This window comes from Diadema antillarum, unplaced genomic scaffold, assembly GCF_040938485.1.
Source record: "Diadema antillarum isolate AM-2024a unplaced genomic scaffold, OU_Dant_1.0 scf00000217, whole genome shotgun sequence".
NCBI classification, from domain to species: domain Eukaryota; kingdom Metazoa; phylum Echinodermata; class Echinoidea; order Diadematoida; family Diadematidae; genus Diadema; species Diadema antillarum.
The window spans coordinates 598,254-615,717 of NW_027271106.1; the positions used below are offsets into that span (position 1 = coordinate 598,254).

At 38.9% G+C, this 17,464-nt stretch overlaps 1 protein-coding gene and 1 pseudogene across 1 annotated transcript; both read right to left on the reverse strand.

Annotated features, from left to right (window-relative positions):
* Positions 1–6,311: 6,311 nt before the first annotated feature.
* Positions 6,312–8,889, reverse strand: LOC139724498 (enhancer of rudimentary homolog). The gene is made up of 4 exons (XM_071635633.1): positions 8,843–8,889; positions 8,010–8,094; positions 7,143–7,263; positions 6,312–6,408 (listed from the first exon to the last, which is right to left on the reverse strand). Exons 1-4 carry the CDS (start codon positions 8,843–8,845, stop codon positions 6,312–6,314), a joined length of 306 nt encoding a protein of 101 aa, XP_071491734.1. The 5' UTR covers positions 8,846–8,889.
* A 2,428-nt stretch (positions 8,890–11,317) lies between these two features.
* On the reverse strand, positions 11,318–12,280 carry LOC139724487 (testis-specific serine/threonine-protein kinase 3 pseudogene; annotated as a pseudogene).
* Between the last annotated feature and the right edge of the window lie 5,184 nt (positions 12,281–17,464).

Sequence of the window (17,464 nt, forward strand, 5' to 3'; positions counted from 1 at the left end):
GCACCTTCCCAATTTATGGTGCATATGCCGTGACGGTCAAACGTTGCCACAGAACTCCCAAAATTCAACAGTAGGACAAGGGAGTTCTTACCATTAAAGAGTGCCAAAGATTTGTAAAACTCGACTACCACAACCGTCTTGAGTTGTGTGATCAGGATTGCAATGTAGCTTTTGACAATGGTACAAATACATTGTAGCAGAAAGCAGTCATCATCGTCCTAATTCTGCTTACAGATATGTCAAAGATGTAGAATTTTTAAACCAGGTGTATGGAGTTGACTAAGTTTTTCAACCAACCTCAAGTAGTCATGTTATGCCTTTTCATGACCAAGTATGATAGCAGTGGAATAATTGTCACATTTTCAATGTATCCAACAGCATAATTTTTTTTTCTGACATTCAAATTGTCAAGACTCAAAACCTTCATGCAGTAGTGTTTGAAGTCTTTAGTGAAAACTTTCATTTTCATATTACCGCTTTGAATCAGAATGTCTTTTTCTGTAAGAATAGATTCTTTTTTTATACCCCCGCCAAACGAAGTTTGAAGGGGGTATATAGGAATCAGCGGACGGTCGGTCGGGCGGTCGGGCGGTCGGGCGGTCGGGCGGTCGGGCGGTCGGGCGGTCGGTCGGGCGGTCGGTCGGGCGGTCGGTCCGTTGCAAATCTTGCGTCGCGAACTACTTCCTCAGTTTTTAACCGATTCCCATAAAACTTGGCACAGATGTGTGCCTTGGGTTGTAGATGTGCAAGACGTATTTTTTGACAGTACCCAAAAGTACGTTGCCATGGTAACGACATATTATGGGCAAAAATGGGTACAAATCTTGCGTCGCGAACTCCTCCCACAGTTTTTGATCAATTTTTATGAAATTAGGTGCAGATGTTCATCTGAATATGTTAATGTGCAAGACACATATTTCCGCAGTGGCAAAAAGTGCGTTGCCATGGTAACGGCATGTTATTGGTAAAATATAGGGCAAAATGCTTCATGGCAAAACTGCTTCATCAGTGTTCTTCCAATTCTCATGGAATTCATATTGAATGTTTGTCTTAGGATATAGGTCAGCATGACACATTTCTTGACAGTGACAAAAAGTATGTTGCCATGGTAACAGCTCACATAGTATGAGCCAAAATGATGGAAAATTTTGTGTTGCAAACTACTTCCTCAGTTTTTGCCCAATTTCCATGAAACTTGGTACAGATGTGTGCCTTTGGTTGTAGATGTGCAAGACGCATTTTTTGACAGTACCCGAAAGTACGTTGCCATGGTAACGGCATATTAATGGCAGAAGATCAAGGAAAGATCTTGCGGATTTAACTACTTCCTCAGTTTTTTGACCAAAGCTTATGAAATGTGGCACACACCTTGATCTTGGTGGGAAGATGTGGAAGACATATTTTTCAGATGTGTCGGAAGCTGCGTTGCCATGGTAACGGCATATAAATGGCAGAAGATCAAGGAAAGATCTTGCGGATTGAACTACTTCCTCTGTATTCGACTGAAGCTCATGAAATGTGGCACACACATTGGTCTTGGTGGGAAGATGTGCAAGACATATTTTTTGGACGTGTCGGAAGCTGCGTTGCCATGGTAACAGCATATTAATGGTGGAAGATCAAGGAAAAATCTTGTGGATTGAACTACTTCCTCAGTTTTTGACAAAAGCTTATGAAATGTGGCACACACAATAGTCTTGGTGGGAAGATGTGCAAGACATATTTTTCGGACGTGTTGGAAGCTGCGTTGCCATGGTAACGGCATTTAAATGGCAGAAGATCAAGGAAAGATCGTTCCTTGGGTAAGACTATTGTCACGGGGCGGGGGTATTAATCACCTTAAGTGATATTTCTAGTTAAATATTGATTCTATAGTTCCAGAAGTATTGAATGGAGTAGATGGGATTAATGCATTCATGCAATAAATGATGAGTAGAAACTTGTGTTTGGTCCCAGGCTCTGTACTTATCACTGTAGTTGATGTGTCATCTCGGATTAAATCATTTTGTCACAATTGCAAAAAAGAAAAGCTAAAATAAAATTGAAAAAAAAAATAATGCAGGTGTTGCTCTTTGTACATAAATGCAAGGCTTGTTTATCAACATATGCCTTGTTAAAGTAAGAAGAAAAAGATTATGTATGTGTCTGATTTTATCAATAAACTTGAAATTGGACATTCTTATGTTTGTGTGCTCAGTTTTGTTTTGTGACTGGTCTATAGCATACCGAGTACCTTTTGCAAGTAACATATCTTGATCGCAGGTGTCACTACAATAAACTCAATACCGTACTCTAAAAAGATACATGTATTACATAAAGTCAGCATAGTGTTATAACTGCTAAATTTGTTATCACTAGAGCTTGTTTCAAACAACTGGCAACTGTAAATTTACAACAGGCAGTAGCCACAACATGAAAATAGGTCCATTTCTGAAGAATCTTTTACTGCAAAGATTCACTTATTACAGGCTTGTGGTACAATGAACAGAAAAACATGTTTAGCATTGTCCAGGTATAATTCCACAACAAGAGTGATACAGAAGTAGCCTGAATCATTTTCCTCCAGGTGCGGAATTGTCCTTAATAGATGCCATATCATGTGTATTGTTCAAGTTGAGTTAAAGAGATGGAATAAAACTAAAACATGGTGGGGGAAGATTCATCAAAATAAGACAAAAAGAAAGGTATGGAATCTACATGTATCAATTTTCTATCATGTCTTCAAAAAGATCACTTGGCTTTGGTGCAACAACATATGCACACTGAATGAGGCGATGTCTGCATTTGCAATGCACGATGGGTGCTTCACAAAAATACATTCCTGCGTTTTTAGCTCACCTGAGCCGAACGCTCAAGTGAGCTATTGTGATCGCTCTTCGTCCGTCGTCCGTCGTGCGTAAACTTTTTACATTTTCATCTTCTTCTTGAGAACCCCATGACCAATTTTCACCAAACTTGGCAGGTAGCATCCCTAGGGGATAGGATCTCAATTTGTTCAAATGGGCACCATGGCCCACCTGGGGGGCCCCAGGGGGGCCCAAACACCCTAAGATTAAGGAATCTTTAAAAATCTTCTTCTCTAGAACCAGAAGTGATAGGGCTTAGTTGATACTATGAGTAAGTACATTGATGACTGTAGTTTCAAGTTTGTTCATGGGGGAATCAGGGGTGCCCCCTTGGGACCCAGGGGAGGGGTCGTAATGGGGCCTAAATTGTACATTTTCATCTTCACTTTGAGATCGCCATGTCTGATTTTCACCAAACTTGGTAGGTAGCATCCCTAGGGGGATAGGATCTCAATTTTTTCAAATGGGCCCCATGGCCCACCTGGGGACCCCCAGGGGGCCCAAACCCCCTAAAATTAAGGAATCTTTAAAGATCTTCTCTAGAACCAGAAGTAATAGGGCTTAGATAATACTATGAGTTAGTACATTGATTACTGTAGTTTCAAGTTTGTTCATAGGGTTGGCGGAATCAGGAGTGCCCCCCCCCCCCCCTCCCCCTCCTTGGGACCCAGGAGAGGGGATGGGGAGAAGTCCTACAGTTGTAATGGGGCCTGAAGTGTACATGTTCATCTTCTTCTTGAAAACCTCATGATGAATTTTGACCAAACGTAGCAGGTAGCATCCATAGGGGGATAGAATCTCAATTACTTAATTCCTTCAAATGGGCACCATGCCCCTCTTGGGGGGCTCCTAGGGGGCCTACCCCCCCCCCCCCCCTACATTAAGGAATATTTAAAATCTTCTACTCTAGAACCAGAAATGATAAAGCAAAGTTAATACCATGAGTTTGTACATTGATGACTTTAGTTCAAAGTTTGTTCATTGCAGATCCAGGGCTGCCTGCCCCCCCCCCCCCCCCACCCTGGAGTTGAGGGGGGGGGGGGATCCATATGCAGACCTAAATTTTCAATGTTCTCAGGTAAGAGTGTGCAAGAATGCACGGAAGGTGAAATTGCGATACTCAGGTGAGCGCGTGACCCCCGGGTCTCTCGTTAGGGATTCATAGCAGAAATATGTCACAGACTACAGAGTTTGATTTCATTTGATATGTCACTGAATCATATCTAGTTTTGTTTCCTCCTGAGAGAGTGCCAAAAAGACTGAGAATTCTTGAAAGATAAAACACTCATTTCAAGCTTTTAAAGTCATTATACTTTTGTAGTAGGTGATGAATTGATCTACACTTTCTGAAGCATTTTCTACCACTGCCATCTGTATACATAACTATTGTATGAAAATTGTGAGAGCATTAAAAGGGAAGCTAGGGTCACTGCCATGCACAATCAAAAGGACACTCAAAAAATAGGTTTCCACACAACAAGATAGGGAGACTAAGGAAGGGTTGATGTACTATTGTCTTGTAACTTGCCAATTATTGAAGACATGCTGATCATTGTTTTGTTTTGATGTTTCATCATCAAGATCTACAATTTAACAGTGTTGAAAAATATGTGATCAATCAGACAATTACTTACACAATCCACTGCAAAGAGCCTGATGTCATATTTATTCACACTACTGAAAAGTTTGCACACTGTAGATGTCCCCATGACAACAGATGCTTTAACAGTGAAACCTTTCTGAATACACAAGGAATGAAGGAAACTTACTGCTTTGGCACATTAGTCATCTGAAAGAAGGACAAAGTGACCAATATGTTCATGGATTTTTTGCTGGCCCTACTTCGCAAAAGAACTTACAGTAATTTCAGCTACCATGGCAACTGCTTGCCAACAACCAACCAGCTGTAGTGAGCTTATGATTGTTGTTGCACTCAACTTGAATAATTGTGACTCACAATAACTTGACAGCAAATCAATACGCTTGCTGCAGCAAAAGTTATACATATTCTTCCATAACACCCATCATTTTATACTGAAGTAAAATGAAATAATACAAAAATGGCACTTTTTTGTTCAGCATTGTTTCCACTTCTGAGAATAACATGCAGTGCCTGAAAGTACTTACAAGTACATGTATGTACACAAAACATATTGGGATTTTTTCTGCTGGTTTGAAAAAAAAAAAAAATCAAATTGGTCTAATGCAGCTTTACCATTATGACTTAATTAACAGCTGAACAGTGCTTCATTCCTTTGAAAAAGCTAAACCAGCATGCAAGACATGACATGGAAGCAAAACATGTACAAAGAGAGGAATTTTTCTGAGCATACAGGTTCTCCAAGAGTCAGCCCCTGCATATTTCTTAAATCAATTTCAGATTTTTTCCTATTATTTCCCATATGCACTACTTGTAATGACCAAATTTGCTAAAGGTATCATGCCAGATAGAAGTACAAACACGAAAATACTCAGTACAATGCATTTACACAAAGAGGCATACACTGTATAACAGTAATAGGAAAAGAATTACATAATTATATTACATATGGAAATGTCACCTTTTTACTAGTTAGGTTCATACATTTTCAGTTCAGCATATGCTTGCAGCAAGGTATGACAGTTACTGACATACATGTAAGTGACTGTATGAAGTCATGAATAATCAAAGGTAAAGTCAGTTTTTTAAATTTAATCTTAATTTTTGTTTAAGATATTTGGATGAAAATGCAAGCTTTTTTTCAACCAATTATGTATGATGAAGTTAACACACACATTACATGAGCAATGTGCACTTGGGGAATGTAAAAAAAGATAAAAGTAGAGAAAACAGTCAACACAATTTACTTGTTTATATGTATGCAGGAAACACTTAAAGCAATTCATAAAATAGCTAGACCATTTTCCTATGGGCACCTGCAGCCACTATGACCAGCTGAAGCAGTTCAACTTTCACGAATATAGTGTAGAGACAACCGACCAGCTGTATATCTTTCCCCCATTGCCCTGGCAGCTGCAACATTTGAACGCTTCATTAGTTTTAATACATGAATGGAAGGAACCATGACATGCGCAATGTAAAAAGAGATCCTCTTGTACCTGTATGAGTTCCTCTTGGTGTCTCCCAAATACAGATATGACATAACCAAGTACCCATCTCGCATACCTTGGGAATGAGTACTGATGGAGATGATGTAACAAAATCCTATCTATCCCTCTGTGTCTAATTATTCTACTCTACTTGCCTCATAAACGACAAAGATCGGTATATAAAAAGAAATGTTCATGACAACACCAATGATGCAAGGGGGGGGGGGGATCCCCATCTGCCATAAGGTGACATCACACCATGCCACACAGCTGATGACCAATCATCATTCGGCTCAGCCACAAGTGTATAAATTTACAGTGTGCTATTCAACAAGAGTGTCCACTTGGTGTCCCCTTTCGGGACTGACCACTTTCCTATTTCGCTGCTTCTTTGCTGAGGGTCACATAAATCTTTTCCTTGATCCACTCCTTGTTTCGAGGCACATAGTAGCATTTTGAATCTGTGTCCAGTCTAAGAATACAAGTATATAAACCAAACATTAAAAAAAAAATGAATTACATGGAGGAAGTAAAAAAATTGAACTAGCGACATTGATAAACATAAACATCTGTGTAATTTAAGACTAACATAGTAATTAACTTTTTAGACTACCAAGACTAAACTTAACAACAAATATAACATTACAACTGATTGACAAATTGCCCTACATCGAAGTAAGAATTTCATGAATTTGAAAAACATAGCATTACTTTTTTCCCCATTTGCAAAATGCTTCTTGATATGAATATTTTTTTTTCTTCAATGAAAGAAATCATCTGCATTTCTAATTCAACTTCAGGTGTGAATTATTTTAGTCATATTGTATGCCAAATGCATTTATGCCATGCTCATTGTCTTGTCACTTAAGCCTTGTCTCATGAGAACCATTTACCTTAGTTGCAATTTTTTTCTAATTCTATTACATAAAACCAACATCTCAGAGTGAGTGCAGAAATGGAGAAGAAATTTACAAAATCGTAGAGCAATATAAATGGTTACAATGATCATCAACAACAAACAATAGAAAAGCCACTAAATTGTTTAAAGTGACATTGCTCATGCTAATAAGGGTAGTTACGTTTGTACTCTGACTAGCAAAGACATAACAGCACTTTATGTGACAACAAAAACAACAAAAAGTCAGTATACATGTACCAAGATATGGGCATTGGTTTAGATCCCTTTTAAATACATAGCACACTTACACTAGACAAGAGAGATCTGTAAGTTTGTCAATGAACTCAAACAGCTCACTGATGTCATAGGTAATGGAGGGACTGCTTGGGTGGACCTTCTTTAAATGCTCCTCAAATATTCTGCAGATCCCTGGGTTAAAATAAACAAACAAACACACAAAGTTAAACACCAGTAGTATACACCAAACACATGTTGCTTTTTATGTACGTTTTTAATCAAAAATGTATATTTATGTGAATATTACAAGACAATCCAATGGGAAATAAAACTACTGTATACGCCGAATATTTCGCGAGGTTTTTATTTTCGCAAATTTCGCGAGTCTGGTGCCATTCGCGAAATTAAAAACACACGAAAATATTGACTCTGATCCCCCATGTGAATGCGACGTACACGTGTACATTTCTCTGTTCAGTACTGGATTCCGCGATCGCGAATTTAACCACTCGCGAAATCCTCCGGAATCCTGGATTCGCGAAAATTTAGACTCGCGAAATATATGGCGTATACAGTATAAGACTACAGTTCCGAGTATCAATTATCATTATAGTTCAAAGCAGTCACAATACAATTACAAATGATTCTAACAGTATGTACTCACTTTGATGCTAATCATTTCAATTTATTAATGCTATTGTTTAAATATTTATTCTTTAAAAACAATCTGTTTCACGCATGTTATATCTGTTTTAAGTTCAACTATCACTGTACATGCTTCAGCACTGAACTGTAGCTGTAGAGTGAACGAAAAACCAATAAGCTGCATTCAACCAGTTCATTCACGGTCTTATTATGCCTCAGTATTTTCACCTTCCTTATCCCACAGTATTTACACCCTGGTCTTCCTTATTCCACAAGATATTAGATGAACCTACCTTCCATACACTCTTTGATACTGTTGTAGTCGGAGTATGTCTTGGATTCAGGGGTGGAAGGCTGGATGAGCATTATAGTGTGCGCCTGTGAGGAGAAAAGACAGATGTATATCCAGATAATAGTATGCAGTAAATTTAGAAGGCCTTATCTGATGTTACACTGATGATGAGAAAATTTCCTGGCATTTATCTAGCCAGACAGCAGCCCAAACAGACGATGACTACAAATACAATGTGCGAAGCAGGACACTTCCCGTTTGGCGTTGTGTACAGCGACAGGGCCGTGTATAGGTAGCCAGATATCAAATTAGATTTAGAGATTCTAGTGTCATTCTGATTTTCAGTCTATTTAAACCCGTAACCCCCCCCCCCCTTTTGTTTTTGTTTTGTTTTTGTTTGTTTGTTTGTTTTTTTTTAAGATAAGGAGTCGAGCCGGAGCTGAGCTCAGCTCAGAGGAGGCTCCACCTCAGAGGCAGGCTCTCAATTGAGATGAGGGATAAGCCCTGTGAATGAGCAGGGGAACTAGTAGACGCGTCTATACGAATATTACGATATAAATTAATTTACGGTTGGCCTAACGTAAATAGTAGCGGTACTCAGACAGTAGTAACGTTAACAGTTAGATTGACATTGTGAAATGCTAACAAACGCATTAATGCATGTATCGGACTAAGACAGAAGTTGGGTTGCAAACGATCTCGTTAAGAAATCAATTCCCATACGATACGTTATGTGTTAAAATGCATTTGAAACAACCGCTACCTGGCTCCTTGTCAGTTGCATGCTGTAAACCTAATTAACTCACTCTGATGAGCTAATAATCACTAACTTACCATTGTTTCGTGAGGAAGCTTCAACGCTGCGGTCCACTACACGATGATATGATGCACGTTGTTAACGCACGCAAGCGTGATGCGTCTACTTCTCTGCGCCAGGCCAGCTGAATGAATGCAGTACAGTTCACATGGGGCGCCGCTCTGGCACTGGAGAGGATCGGCGAGCGAGGAGGCACGACAAGCAATGTAACTCGGGTACATTTGGGGAAAATGTCCTTTTCTTCATCTTCTTTTTTCAGTTGGATTTGCCCTTTACTCATTTTCAAAGCGACACGATGACTAAGCTTCCCCGACGTAAGCAAACACATGGAATTAACAATAATTTTTAAACAAAGAATGAACTTGTGTCAACCAGCGGCTGACTAGTGGGAAGCATTCATTTTATTGTTTTGCATTTTGAATGTAATTATTCAACAACAACAACAAAAAAAAATTGTTAGTGTACTATATTACAAAACACTAGGCTTTTAAATGAACGCTTTGTTCCTGTTGGGTGAATGTGTTGGCAAGCACTATTTATAAAGAATTCATGAATAATTATTACATCACATATGCTTATTTCAGTGAACAACACAAAGTCATGCTTGTAGGCCTAAGTTGCAATGGTTAAGCCTTTTTTTTTTCTACTCGTGCGCAAAACGGAACTATTACACGAAATGTCCTTTTTTTATCGCACTTGGCGCAAATTAATACGCGTTTCTCTTGTAATGTACTGAAAGGTGAATAAACTCTCGAAAACAGAGGGAATGATACATAGAAAAAATAAAACCAAAAACCCTATAACGCTTACTACAAATGAAGGATAGAGAATGTCGGAAAGATTTTTACTCTGCTAATATTAAAGAATTAACTTGAACACCTTCTCCCAAAGGGGATGTTTATTCCCTTTATCTGTATCTCTTTCAGTCTCCGCCGTCTCATCTTAGTTATTATAACACGTTTCTCTGTTAAGGGAAAACTCTTTTGAGGGATAAAAATGTCAGACAGAAAGCACGTCTTTGAAGCCCAAAGCACACACACACACACTTTTTCCCCTTGATCTTTATTGATTTCATTCAAATCATATCAACCCATTCTGGGTACTCATGAAGAGACAATATGAATGCAATTCAAAACATAAACAAATTAATTTTCAGTGTACAGCAATTTCTTTTTCTTCATCCCGATGTCCCATTCTAAGCACACACACATCAAATAATGTTAGATTTTAGCTATGGGTGACAAGGGATAGGAGAGTGGACTATAATGGTATCATCGTGATGGAAAAAATACCAAAAACAGGAAAGTTAGTTAACCCTAACACCCCATAACACGTACCCCCCCCCCCCCCCCCCCCCGCTTTCGACTAATACGACTTTGGTCAGAACCGTGAGAAAACTAACATACGTTTTCAAATGCTATTTCGATTATAGGTCATTGAGCAATGAGCATCACACAGACATTTAATGTCTCAAATGAAACATGTTATGCAGATAATAAAAAAGTTACGAATAAGGCATATTCAAACCAGGACTTCCGAAAAGTGAAACACTTATAAAATGTCTGTTAGAGTCACGTTTATTGCATAATTTGACACATTTACTTAATTGCGATATAATTATATAAGTTATTCAAGAGATGTAATTCTAAGAGCACGTTCTTCCCTGTTTCCTCAGCTGCTTGAATTTTTTCTGTCTTTTTCTCCAGCGTGATAGAAAATAAACGTCGATTTAACATTTTATTACGTTTGCTAGAGCAATAACAAATACCTGAAATACATACATAACTTGGAAAAAAGTTTGTTAGACGCTTCAATTTTAACAGCTTTGAACAGATCCGCATGAATTCTTATCATAGTCATATCATAATTATCATGATTAATTATCATAGCTTTGCACTTTCCCTTGGTATTGTAGGTAAAAATGTTTGATTTAGTCTCTGATTTTTTTCCTCAATATTTCTCTGTTATAGTTTCATCTTCGACTTCACGTTCTTTGCATCATAATTAATCTATATGTAATTCACTGCAAACAGTAATGATTATTATGTGCGATGTGTCATTAAACAGTTGTTAGTAATCAATGATATCAGAATTCCCGTTGCAGTGAAAGTATGAAACGCAATAAAAAATTTCGCCTGATATCGTGAGCTTGTTTATACCTTACCCATGTAATGGATTGGATTTATATGCGTATCTGTGTGTGTATGTCTGTCTGTCTGTGTCTGTCTGTCTGTTTTTACAAAGTTTTGTACATGTTGGTCTTTAAACCGTCATCCGAGCATTCGATTATGACATATGCCCTGTGTATGTTTCTTCCTTCTAGCGATGGTTAGATGAAAAGAAGGAGACCAAACAAAAGTCGTGTTGCTTCACAATATCCACCTTATGTCAGTGATAATCAGGCCATGTCTTCTTACAACCCTTCTCAGACTGGACGCAGTTTTTAAAGACGGATTCCCTCGTACACCATCCCGTATAGTAGTTTGGCTTCATTAATCAGCCATCGACATCTGTGCCTGGTTCAGCCACTCGCTCTCCAGGACGCTACCCAGATCCATCCTGTCTGCAGGAGAGATGGTCAGCATACCTCTGATCAACTCGCGACACTCCTCCCTCACCCCTCCTCCCATACCCTTCCCGTCGAAGCGCACCCCAGCACACTGGGATTGGAGGATCTTGCGGATGTTGGTCACATCATCGCCGAAAGGCATCACTCCACTCACCAAGATGTAGAGGACCACACCCAAGGCCCAGACGTCACTCTTAAAGGGATTGTACATCACCGAGCGAATGATTTCTGGAGCAGCGTAGGCGGCAGAACCACAGAAAGTGTCGCTCAAGTCTCCCTTCTCTACTCGCCTCACGAAACCGAAATCACTGAGCTTGATGTTGAATCGGGTGTCGAGAAGGAGATTCTCGCACTTCACATCGCGATGTGCCACACCCATGCCGTGCATGTAGAAGAGTGCACGAGCTGTTTGCATTCCCCACGTCCTCGCCAATCTCTCCGGCACGGGCCCCCTGGTGACCAGTCGGATGTACTCCAAGACGTCACCAGACTCGGCAAATTCGAGGATCATGTAGACTTTGCCGCTCTGTTCGAACCAATCGTGGGTGCGCAGGACGTTCGGGTGTCGGAGGTGACGGACGAGAGCAAGTTCTCGCGGCAAAAAGTTTCGCTGGTAATCGCGTGGGGCTCGCTTTCGATCAATGATCTTTACAGCTACTCGTTTCTTGGTGGACGTCATAACGGCCATCCTCACTTTGGAGTAGCTTCCAGATCCTAGTTTATGGGCAAGACAGTATCCTCGGCTCAGCATTACGGCGTTATTATTCGGGGTAGACATCGGTGGGTGCTCAGCAGGTGCCCTAACCGCCAGCTGCTTTGACGATCGAGTTTGCGACGTAGACATACTTGTCATTTTCATTCGGATTTTATTTACTGAACTTTGCATCATAAAAACTAGCTAATTAGGTGATACGCTATCAGCGTATCACCTATTGTGATTGTCAAAATCTCTCTTTATTAGGTGATACGCTTTAAGCGTATCACCTATTGTGTTTGTCAAAATCTTCCTTTCTTTCTTTTTATTCTTCTTTCTTTCTGGCACATTTTGTGTCGTGAATATCTCAACATTGACATGACGGAATAACATGACATTTTCAGTCAACATGTCTCATGACAATATCTAGCCACAATAAGGTTTTCATGACAGTAACATATCTATGACGTCATCTAGGCGCCATTTTGTGATTTTCGGACCATGTTACATGATCGATCATAACTTCATAACTAAAGGTCATTTCTGTATCATCTTCGTTGGACATAAAGTTCAGGTCACGCTCTATCTTACTTTTTAATGCTAATTACCTAGGACATTATTACGCGCGCATTAGCCCGCGTCAAATTTTTTAAATGCTTAAAACGACTTCCCAATGGGAAATCTCGAAGTTTCAGACAATTTTAAGCGTTCCGCGCGTTCGCGTCCGTCCGCGCATTTCCGCGCGCAGTGCGCGTAAGCAACATGAAAATGCACATTTTTTGACAGATTTGGATTCCTGATACTTTGAGTAACAATATCCATTGATTTTCGATCAATTTCGACCTATAACAAAGGAAGGCGCTGGCGTCAAAGTTGAAATTTCGTGTGCGCGTCTATGTGGAAATATAGCGAAAAACATGTCTTTGTTTATTTCGCCATAGCTCTTTAAAACGTCAGGTGACCCTATGTTTTTATTGCATATTACAAAAGCATATGAATTGAAAATAACGTTTCAAGTATCAAAATTTCCCTAAATACATTATGACGTCATCATATCATCATCTGAAATCAAAAAAGTGGAATTAATTTTTTTGAGGTACTGTTTCTGACATTCATTTGCTCGTATCTCTGTTGTTTAAGCTCAATATTATCCCAAATTCAGATATGCTGTACTTTAAACATTTACCTTTTAAGTCCAAGTCATGGTTTTGAAATTTGATGACGTCATCATACCTGAAATTGTGATTAAAGGTAAAGATGCAAAATCGGACAAGTTTACGTGTTATGTCTATGGGAGGTGATTTTTTTTAAAACCATGCATTGACTTGACAACGTTTAAGCACCTTTATCTCAGCTGATTTTGCTTCATTTCCTCTGAAACTTAAGTATGTTGTAGCTGAGACAATGAGCTTCAGTAATCATGCATTTTATTTTTTGAAATCTCATCATCAGGTTGACAATTTTGCAGTTTAAAACTGAAAATGAGAATGGAATGTGGACAAAACGATTCCCGATTCATCTTTCACATACATAAGTTTACGTTCCTCATATTTTCTCGCCGAGACGTATGGCCGAGTGGTTAAAGGCGACGTCTCAGAGACGTGAGGTTGCGGGTTCGAACCCCACAATATCACGAAACAAAATACTTAGCTATTTTACTTTTTTTCTTCAATTTTGTATTACATATTCGTCCATGTAGAAATCACGTTCGTATATAAACGCACCTATACACACACAGACACACACCATATCCCTCTTTTTTTGTGTTGGAGACCACATTGCTTCGACTGCTGCAAAATTTTGCAGGCTGAAGTTTGTCAAACCGATCATAGTATGTAATGACGACGACTGAGGTGTTGTACTTTGAACAATTGTCTTTCAAGACCATGTCATTGTTTTGTACTTTGATGACGTCATCACACTGAAAATTGTGATTAAAGGCAAGGTATCAAAACCAGCCGATTATAGGCTTTATGTCTACGGCGCGTATTTTTCCCAAGTTGCCAGAAATGGCATAGCGACATCAGTCCTTACAAGGCCGCATTTCCGTCTAGCAATGCAATACATGTTCTTGCGGCCACGATTGTTGAGTGGGCATTGACTTTTTCCCCCTGTAATATCTATACATTTCTTTTTTGCCTTACCATTTCCGGGGATGTCCCGTGGCCGAGTGGTTAGAGAAACGGTTTTGCATACACGCTCAATATAACTTCAAGGTGCCTATATCACATTATTTTCTTTGTCGATCACAGATGACCGACACCTGATGACCCCAAGCGTATCACCTAACTCGTCAGCGTGACGAGTTTCATATCTCGTTTTTATTCTTCTTTCTTTCTGCCACATTTTGTGTCGTCAATATCTCAACAATGACATTACGGAATAACATAACATTTTCAGTCAACATGTCTCATAACAATATCTAGCCACAATAAGGTTTTCATGACAGTAACATATCTATGACGTCATCTAGGCGCCATTTTGTGATTTTCGGACCTTGTCACATGATCGATCATAACTTCATAACTGGATATCATTTCTGTATCATTTTCGGTGGACATAAAGTTCAGGTCAGGCTCTATCTTACGTTTTAACGCTAGTTACCAAGGTCATCATTACGCGCGCGTTTGCGCGCGTCAAAATTTTAAAAGGCTCAAAACGACTTCCCAATGGGAAATCTCGAAGTTTCAGACAATTCTAAGCGTTTCAAACATTTTCTCGCGTGCGCGTCCGTCCGCGCAATTTCGCGCGCAGAGGGCGTAACCAACATGAAAATGCAATTTTTTGACTGATTTGGATTTCTGATACTTTGAGTAACAATATCCATTGATTTCCGATCGATTTTGACCTATAACAAAGGAATGCACTGGCGTCAAAGTTGAAATTCCGCGCGCGCGTCTTTCTGCAAATATAGTGAAAAAACATGTTTTTGTTTATGTCGCCATAGCTCTTTAAATCGTCCATTGACCCTATATTTCTATTGCATATTACAAAAGCATATGAATTGGAAATAACGTTTCAAGTACCAATATTGCCAGGAAAACTCATGACGTCATCATATCATCATCTGAAATCAAAAAAGTGGAATTAATTTTTTTGAGGTACTCTTTCTGACATTCATTTACTCGTATCTCTATTGTTTAAGCTCAATATCACCCCAAATTCAGATATGTTTTACTTTGAACATTTGCCTTTCAAGTCCATGTCATGGTTTTGAAATTTGATGACGTCATCATACTTTAAATTGTGATTAAAGGTAAAGACGCAAAATCGGACAAGTTTACGTGTTATGTCTATGGGAGGTGATTTTTTTAAAAACCATACATTGACTTGACAACGTTTAAGCACCTTTATCTCAGATGATTTTGCTTCATTTCCTCTGAAAATTAAGTATGTTGTAGCTGTGACAATAAGCTGCAGTAATCATGCATTTTATTCTTTGAAATCTCCTCATCAGGTTGACAATTTTGCAATTTAAAACTGAAAATGAGAATGGAATGCGGACGAAACGATTCCTGATTCATCTTTCACGTACATAAGTTTACGTTCCTCTAATTTTCTCGTCAAGACGTATGGCCGAGTGGTTAGAGGTGTCGTCACAGAAACGTGAGGTTGCACACGTACGGGTTCGAACCTCACAAGAGCACGAAAGAAAATAATAATTTTTTTTTTACTTTTTTTCTTCAATGGAGTACTACACCTTCGTCCATGTAGAAGTCACGTTCGCATGTAAACACACCTATACGCACACACTCACACAGTATCCCTTTGTTTATCGTTGGAGACTGCATTGCTTCGACTGCTGCAAAATATTGCAGGCTGGGCTTTTCAAGCTGATCATGGTATATTGTAACAAAATGAAATTTGTTCATGTCAATTCAGTAACACAATGTAGTCGTGGTTACTTTGTGCTGATTTTATACATGTAAGAAGCTATACATTGTAAAAAAAGGTATTTGAATTGTTCCTTTAAGTCAGTCTTCTGTATTGATGATTATTTGTCAATTAGTGGTTTTTGTGGAGTTTCAGATAATGATAAAAAGTATGTATGATAAGTGCAGCGATACTTTCTACAGTTAGTTCAAAGTTGTGTTACAGAGGTTTGATACATACATTTAGCATTGTGTTTGTGTGTCCACGTGTGTATACAGGTTGGCCATATGGCACATTCTAGACAATAAATCTTAATTAATTAGCAAACGCGATCAGCAATGGAACTGAATATGGTACTAATGTATGATGTTCATGATTCTCATTAAACTGTGACGAGTTTAAAGAGATAGCTTAACTGTGTGTAAAAATAAAGCAATAATAAGGAAATTTTAAGGGAATTTGATACCATGCCTATAATAATTTCATACAGGTACTAATAGCTGCCTCATATTCGTGTGATTGATCGTCATGTCAATAGAAAACTGACAACGTACGATTAATATATTATACATTAAACAACTGTCTTTCAAATCCATATCGATGTTTTCTAGTTTGATGACGTCATCATACTTTAAATTGTGATAAAAGTAAAGACACAAAATCGGACAAGTTTACGTGTTATGTCTATGGGAGGTGATTTTTTTTTAAACCATGCATTGACTTGACAACGTTTAAGCCCTCTATCTCAGCTGATTTTGCTTCATTTCCTCTGAAACTTTAGTATGTTGTAGCTGAGACAATAAGCTGCAGTAATCATGCATTTTATTCTTTGAAATCTCCTCATCAGATTGACAATTTTGCAGTTTAAAACTGAAAATGAAAATGGAATGTGGACAAAACGATTCCTCATGTATCTTTCACATACATAAGTTACGTTCCCCATATTTTCTCGTCGAGACGTATGGCCGAGTGGCTAAAGGCGACGTCTCAGAGACGTAAGGTTGCGGGTTGGAACCCCACAAGATCACGAAACAAAATACTTAGCTATTTTACTTTTTTTTCTTCAATTTTGTATTACATATTCGTCCATGTAGAAATCACGTACGTATATAAACGCACCTATACACACACACAGACACACACACACACGCCATATCCCTCTTTTTTGTGTGTTGGAGACCACATTGCTTCGACTGCAGCACAATTTTGCAGGTTGACTTTGTCAAACCGATCATAGTATGTAATGACGACGACTGAGGTGTTGTACTTTGAACAATTGTCTTTCAAGACGATGTCATTGTTTTGTAATTTGATGACGTCATTACACTGAAAATTGTGATTAAAGGCAAGGTATCAAAACCAGCCGATTATAGGTTTTATGTCTGCGGGACGTATTTTTCCCAAGTTGCCAGAAATGGCATAGCGACCTCAGTCGTTACAAGGCCGCTTTTCCGTCTAGCAATGCAATAGATGTTCACACGGCCACGTTGGTTGAGTGGGCAT